The 7,879-nt window shown below is 35.2% G+C and overlaps 1 protein-coding gene across 2 annotated transcripts; it reads right to left on the reverse strand.

The window, feature by feature from the left end:
- Positions 1–2,613: 2,613 nt before the first annotated feature.
- Positions 2,614–4,569, reverse strand: LOC115973686 (actin-depolymerizing factor 2-like). Of its 2 annotated transcripts, none has more exons than XM_031093946.1 (3): positions 4,420–4,569; positions 3,162–3,427; positions 2,614–3,057 (listed from the first exon to the last, which is right to left on the reverse strand). In XM_031093946.1, exons 1-3 carry the CDS (start codon positions 4,420–4,422, stop codon positions 2,907–2,909), a joined length of 420 nt encoding a protein of 139 aa, XP_030949806.1. In that variant the 5' UTR covers positions 4,423–4,569; the 3' UTR covers positions 2,614–2,906. The 2 variants fall into 2 exon arrangements, with proteins under 2 accessions (XP_030949806.1, XP_030949807.1); XM_031093947.1 differs by lacking the exon at positions 4,420–4,569 and adding an exon at positions 3,560–4,381.
- Positions 4,570–7,879: the final 3,310 nt, after the last annotated feature.

Below are 7,879 nucleotides of genomic sequence, written 5' to 3' on the forward strand. Positions count from 1 at the left end.
TGGCTCTTGCTAATGTAACTATGCTGGTCACGATGACGGTGTGTTGAACCACTGAGCGGGTGCCACCTCATCTGCTGTGAGATCATGAAGGTGAGTTGGATTTTGCGTGTTTCGTTCGTGTGTATTATTGGATATTATCGTACTAGTCTACAACAAATTTTAAATTACAAAGGTATTATTTGTTTTAATCTGGTACACTAAGTTACATTATTTTTTTAACCTACAAATGATAATTTGCCACATAAAATTTATTATAAAATAGTTGTTTTATTTTTTTGAACTATAACACAGTTATTAAAATGTTATGGATGTGACATTACTCATTTGGTAAAAATATAATTTGCCAATATGAGTATAATTTTAAAAAATAAAATGAGTATATCATAAAAAATAGAAATAAATGGAATTAAATAGAATGTATTTAAGTATTTTTTTTCTTCTAAAAAAAAGTAATCTTGTTCTTTTTTTTTCGATGAGATTTTTTAGATGTTTTAAAATAAATGTGTAATGTAAATAATTTTGTTTGGGAGTAATATAAAAAAAAATGAATAGAATCATTTTATAACAATATTATTATTAAACATATTTTAAATATATAAAAATAATTTAAAAATTTAGTTAGAATTTCATTAAATCTAATTTTATTTCTTTTAATTCCACCCAACTTTCATTCAAATTCATTTGTCTTTTGTTGTCGAGTTTGTTTACAATCTAGGGTGGCTTTGAACTTTCATGATGCTATTTACAAATAGTGTGCTGCAAAATTATAATAGAAAGTTTTACTTTTTCTACCCTATGCTCTTTTGCTTGATTAGTGGGACTGGGATATGTTCATGTAATAATGGCCCCCCTATCACAATGATGATTCTGTACCCACATTTATGTATAAAACACATTGAGAATTTATTTCTCTTGTGTTGAATGAAAGTGTTTTACTATAAAGTTTTTGAATAGTACACTTGGGAATTCTGAAATTAAATTTTACTTATTATACTAAAATAAGATCCAAATTGTGAAATTTGGGGCTATACCGGTCTTGCTAAACCTCCTTCAATGCCAAAATGAAGCATTGATTGTGCTCACATTAGCAGCTAAGCCGAACATCTCTTCTTGCACAGTATGCAAGAGATTGCTCTGTACGAACTCCTGCACCTCCTTGTTGAAGATATGATCATTTGGTCTCTCAACCCAAATGAAAATTGTAACTCTAAGGACTTATTTGATACGTGTGTTTAAACAACAGTTTTCAGTTTTTTTGAAAATACGTGTGGAAGAAAAAGTGTGTAGAAATACGTGTAATGTTATTTAAAAACTGAAAACGTGTGTTTAAATTTATGTACCAAACGGGCCCTAAATCAACACAAAATCTCTTAAGTAGACCTATTATGAGGTTGACTATCATTTAGACCTAATCGAATTCCTAGGCACAATCGAATGATAATTCTATCTATCTTTAGTGTTTCACTTTATGCTATACCAATTACAATATGTCATATAACTAATTTTTTCTCTTTTGAATTTTGATAAATATGATAATATTTTGAGTCTATGATGTCTATTCTATGATGATTGCTCTTAATCATCATATCTCTTTTTCAATAACAAGAAAATTTACAAGTAAGCTAACTAAAAACCATTTTTTCATTTTTTAACCTTTGGTGATTTTAAAAGGAAAAAATAAAAATAAAAATAAAAATATGACAAGCTAAGACTAATAGCATAAAAAGTTATTTTAAAATGGGACAAATGATTTTTATTCGGCACAATATTATTACTTGGATAATCTCTACACTACGAGCTTCTTACAGCAAACCGAGTTAGTAGATTTTATTCCAACACCATGACTCTTTGTGGCCTATGAATGCTTGCCGATGGATATGGAAGTGCCGAATATCTCTATTTTTAGTGCAGCCATGACCTAACATTCCAAGGATAGAGAGGAAGGAATGTATTGAGCGAACAGCATGACTCTGATGTATTGCGCCCTCCAAGTGTGCATGTTACCACTCCTTCCTTACATAAAAATTATAGAAGAACTGCTTGATCACAATTAACTTTTAATATTATAAAACTTTTAATAAAGAGAGAGGCAAAAACCTTGTACTCGGGAAATATACAACCTCACAAAGATAATTAAAATTAAAATTACGAAAAAGTTATTTTTATTAAAGGTCCCGGTTACCACTGCCACAATAATGCTATATTGCTATGGCATACAATCTTGCAAAAGTCCCTTGGCCGATCAAAGGATTAAAAAGAACATTTCACTTGGCCAGGGGTTTAGATTGCATAAGCGAGTCTATGGATAAACACTAAACACAATGTTGCTCACTATTGCCCATCGATTTAATGGTAATAGCATAAGTTTGAAATATAAAATTATCAATACCCAGGACCTAAAAAGATTAAAAAGAATAACAAGGACTGCCAATGCTAATTCTGATCTACTCTTATTGGCAATTGATGAATACATCTTCGGCCTATCGGTCACTTTAAAAACTGTTTCTATATCACCAAAAAAATTGGAAAGAAAATCAAGTAAAACAAAACGTAACCATAGGACAAACTCAGTAATGGGGAAGGCAAAAGAATAGCCTGATCTACAGTATAATATAGGGTTCAAATGAGCAAACTGAAATTGATATGTACCCCGTAATCCAGCATATAAGTAGTGTGTATAGTTTCACACTAAATAGTATACCCAATAAAGCCACAGATAACAATTCAGGAAGTTTTAAATGTAAAAAACACCAAGCCGAATTGCCTTTCACTCAAAAAAAATAAGAAAAAATTTAAATAAACACCAAGCCATTAGCATAGATTAAAGCAAGTTCTAAGTTCCACGACCTATAAACATTGAACCAGATAGTTGGAAAGATCTCCATTGCATAGCTCACACTTCAAATTTAATTAGTGCGGCTTCTAATAACATCAACGCCCATCTCAGTAGGATCAGTAGCTTGCAACTCCACCTGAATACCATCCAACTCTCTCTTAAACCTATCCTTAGAGCTTGCATAAATCATCTTGCTTCTCACCTTTGAAACATCAGGGGACCTTCATACATAATATAATAGATCAGTAAAAGCACAAAGCATAACAAACAATAATACAGGAGAACAGAACAAGAACATGGTAAACTCAGAAACACTAAAGAATACCAGGCGATGAAAACAATCCTGCTCCTTGGGACATTCTCCTCTGTCATAAAATCAAAGTCATACACAGCATAACGGCACTCATTGGCAGGGAGGCTTGCAGAGAAAACCTCATAACTATCAGATGGCTCACCGAGCTTCTCAACAATAACCTGCTTCTGCTTCTCCTCAATCTTGAAAACAATGAAGCGGTAAGTTCTTTTTGTCTTTAGTTCTAAAAACTTAAGCTTGCAATCATCGTGTACAGCCATCCCAGATGCTGCGTTTGCCTGCCATGTTGGATAAAATAGTTGCAAGTATCAAATACCAACTATTTGAAATCAACATTTCCATATTTAACGTAGACAGAGGCTTTTTTTGAAATGAAATATAAAAATAACTCTAAATCTTTAACATAGAACCTTGCGACATATTGCCAAGAGCCTTGTAGCTCAATTGGCACCCCTGGTGTTGCCAACGAAGATGTCATGGGTTTCTTCAAGAGCATACAACTTTCATCAAAAATATTTTCAACAACTTGCAATCGAAAATACCATGATGAGCAAATAATGATATAATTATATAAATAACAACACAAGATCCTAGTTTCTTTCTTCTCCTTATTAACATTCACGGCATTTGTCATAACAACTAAGCAAATTAAAATACTCCAAATTATTTCCCAATGACTTTGATTATATTCATAGTTTATCTTCATTTTTAACTACGCAAACTAGATCACAAGCACAACTCATTTTGGCATAAAACATCAAGTGAACAAATCAGAAGTTCTCAAAGCTTTAAATCAAGGCAGTTAAAAACTAAAAAACAGAGTTCAGAAAATTTCCTGTCCCAAATCATTTCATTAAGCAAAACATTGAAGCCAACCACACAAACACAGAAACCTAGTCACAGAATACACAACCGACAGATTAATATGAAACACAGAGCATTAATTTCAGCGAAGCTTAAACACATACATAGTACTATGTACACAGATACACACAAACAGAACACAAATATACATACAGATCAAACGGACTCAAAAGCAAAATCAACTGAACAGATCAAATGAGTAGCGAAGACCAAACGGTTCATCGAAAAAATCAACAACAAAAAAATGATCAAATCAGAATCAAGTAGATCAGTAGCCGAAACAAAAGTTACAAAACCCTAGTTAAATTTCTAGTCCACTGAAAATCCATTGAGATTTCACTCAAATCAACAAATAGTTTTACAGATCCGAACACAAAAAAAAGAAAAAAAAAATCGAAGTACTCACCATTGTTTTTGTTTAGAGAAAATATCGGAGGAGAAAAGAGAGAGACTGAGAGAAGAGAGAATCTAGGGCTCCCAGAGAGAGAAGAACGAAAAAGATGGATGGATGGATGGATAGGAAATGTGGAAATGGAATTGAAGCCCTTTCTTTCTTTCTTTCTTTCTTTTTAGTTTGGTGGCTCTTGCTAATGCAACGGTGATGGTCACGGGAACGGTTTTTTGAACCATTGAACGAGTGCCACCTCACCTGCAGTGAGATCGTGAGTGTGGCGTTGGCGTCACGCAATGGGCTTTTGTTACTGACTGACTGTGTACTATTCGCTATTGGTACGATGTCGTTTGCGTGTATGTACAGTTGTACTGTACACCAGTCCATCAGATCTATCAATTTCAAATCTGGTCAATTTTGTTGGTCAGGTTTAGATTTCACATATATAAATTCAAATTTGAAATGATATGAAAAGTTATACACTGTTACTTAAAACTAGAAATAAAGTTTGATCCATGAGGGGATAAAATGGCTTATTTTTGAAATAATAGAGAAGAAATTAAGAGTGCGTTTGGGAAGCGCAAAAGCGTTTGGGAAGTGCGTTTTGCGCTTCCCAAACGCACGTTTGCGTTTAAGATTTTTTTTTTTTTTTTCAAGCGAATGAACAGTAAAAATACTGTTCATGTACTGTGCAGGAGACAAATTTTACTGTTTGTGCACTGTTTGAGCACTGTTCATGAGACCCACAATCACTTTATTTAAAAAAAATATTAAAAATGGGTCCCACGGTACTATTTACACATTTAAAAATTATTTTGCTACAGTGTTTTTCAGTTTTCAGTTGTATCCAAACGGACCCTAAATAGAAGGACCCATGTGATGATGTACAGAAAATTAGTAGGCTAAATGCTTTGAGCTTTAATGGACTGGAAGTTGTTTGGAAGGCCTGAAAAGAAAAAAATACTAGATTAAAGGTAATTGGGGTGAACTGGTCAATAACCCTTCAATACTTCAGTTAGCTTTTTCTTCTAGAACTCAAGAATTCTAATTTTAGGAAAAGTGAAAACTTACTTTAATTTAATGTGGATGAGTCCATATACAGTGAGCTTTGGAGTGGTTATTTGTTTAGTAACTTCCTCAACGTATACGGAAGTTAGAAAGTTTAAACTTAACTTCCACAACTACTTTAGAAGTTAGTAGGTTTAATTTTATCTTCTACAACTGCCATTAGAAATTAAGAACCTAGTGGGAAGTTATAGCGATGAACAAGGATTTTGCTCATACTTCTAAACAGTAGAATGTGGTCCAAATCATAAGCTTTTGTATGTAAATCTATTCTGAAAATTTTCTAAGTGATGAGAGGTCGTCCAGCTACTTCCCTAATGGATGACCTTTATACCCACGAACGACCTCCCCATAGTGAATGGCCTTCCTATGTTGGGTTAACCTTCTTGGCCATGGACAACTCTATAGACGAACTAGAGATGATTTGGTTTTTAGTTTACCATCAGTTGCCCCTTATCTAAGGGTCGTCCAAAACACTGTAGTATAACCATTGGTTTTTTTGACACGCATCAACATTTTTATGGTCAATTATTGTACCACGTGTTGTCCTTACTCTGGTAAATTTTATTGTTCCAGATTGTTGCACGTGTCATAATCTCATCGATTGGCTAGTTGTGTCGATTTATATTTTAAGGAAAATGCCACGTGTCAACCTTTGGTTGGTCCGCGTTGCTTCGTTGGCCCACCTCTGAGCCCTATAAATATGTATTCTCTCTCTTACCTTTTACTGTTTTGATAATTTTCGTTCTGCCATTTCGTCCAAGAGCCTCGTCTAGTCCTCGTCTTCTAGTCTCGTCAGGTACTTCCTCCCTTCATCCTTAGGTTTTCGTCTTTATTCATTCTTCTAATTATGTCTGCTTCTAGTAGTAGCCTAGAGAGAGAGATAGACGAGTATCAGGACGTGTCCTCTAGGAATGGTGGCAATAGTTATGAGAGTAGTAAGGGTAGTATAATTTATAGTAGTGATAGTAGTTCTTTAGACGAGTATTATTTGTCTAGGGTCCTTGGTTTTCCTTTAAAGGATTTCCAAGAGATGCAACGTAGGATGACTTCTGAGGTTGAGGCTAGCTTGTCCAGAAGGTCACTTAGTCCTCCTCAAGACGAAGAGGAGGAAGAGAATGTAATCTATAGTTGTGCCCCTGAGGTAGCATCTACTTTAGATGCAAATAAGTTAAAAACTTTTGTAGGTAGATACCAAATTCCTAACAAGTTTAGACCTCATCTACTTGAAGAGGGGGAATGGTGCTGTTTTCCTTTTTCAGGTTTTGGTGTATATACCTCCTATCTTCTAACAGATCTTAGATTTCCTTTGAATTCCTTTTGTAGAGGTCTCTTCCATAGGTTGGGTATTGGAACAAACCAGCTCAACCCTAATGGATGGAGGACAATAGTCGCCTTGCAAGTGTTATGGGTGAGGCGCTTGATGGGAACCGTCCAATCATAGTGGATGAGTTCCTTTATTGCTATAATTCCTCAAAGATTAAACTATTTGCTGGTTTTCACTAGTTCTTTTCTAGGGGCCCTCAATTTAGTTTGATTAAGGGCCGTAGTTCTTCTAACAAGTTTTGGAAAAAAGAATTCTTTTTTATTTCTGGAAATTGGGCTAGGGACTCAGTTGATGTAGATAGTGCCCCCTTCCCTCCTTTTACCAACCCCCTAGGTCGTCTTCGTCCTAAAAGGTATGTCTTTCTTCATTTCTTTTATTTATTTTATCTAACTTTTTCCTTGTCTAACCTTCTTTTATATTGGTGTAGGTGTTACTCATCCACACTTGGATAGTTTTTATTTAGAACGTATTGACAGAGTTCGTGCCTTCTCTGAGATGTCCTTCCACAGCATGCTGACCCTGAGTCGTCTAGCTGCTTGGGGACTTGGTCCTGAGCCTATTGCTGAAAACCTTGCCATGAGGAGACCACTCATCGAAGTAAGCTTCGTCCAACTTTAAATAATAATAATAATAATAATAATAATAATAATAATAATAACAATAATAATGCCTTTTTACCATAGGGTTAACCACTATGGAGGAAAATAAAGGGAAAGGCGTTGCAAGTGGTACTGAGGGTGAAAATAACGTATAGGTCTTGGACAATGTCACTCCCTTGGTTGTCCAGAAGCTTGGTGTCTAGGTTGGGAAGAGGAAGGGTATATCCAGCTTTGTGGACCTTGGTGACCTTCCTACTCGTCAAGGTTCCAAGAAACAGAAGTTTGGCAAGACTCCTCTTCCTAAGGTTCCAAAGTTCCCTGCTACGACGGTACACCTAGACGCCTTAGCAATATACTTGGTTCTCGTCTAGATTACTCCTTCGTCCATCCAGCCTGAGGACCTCCCTCCTCCTGCAGCCCTTCAGTGAAAACCAAGCGTCCTCCCAACTTGGTACTGGACGAGGGTTATGCTTGGAGGACGTTC

The sequence above is a fragment of the Quercus lobata genome, unplaced genomic scaffold (genome assembly GCF_001633185.2).
Source record: "Quercus lobata isolate SW786 unplaced genomic scaffold, ValleyOak3.0 Primary Assembly Scq3eQI_165, whole genome shotgun sequence".
NCBI lineage: Eukaryota > Viridiplantae > Streptophyta > Magnoliopsida > Fagales > Fagaceae > Quercus > Quercus lobata.

Excerpts from the sequence above, each read along its gene's own strand:
- LOC115973686 (XM_031093946.1), bottom strand. Across the intron at positions 3,058-3,161 it reads AGGATTGTTTTCATCGCCTG|GTCCCCTGATGTTTCAAAGG; the intron begins GTATTCTTTAGT and ends TTATGTATGAAG.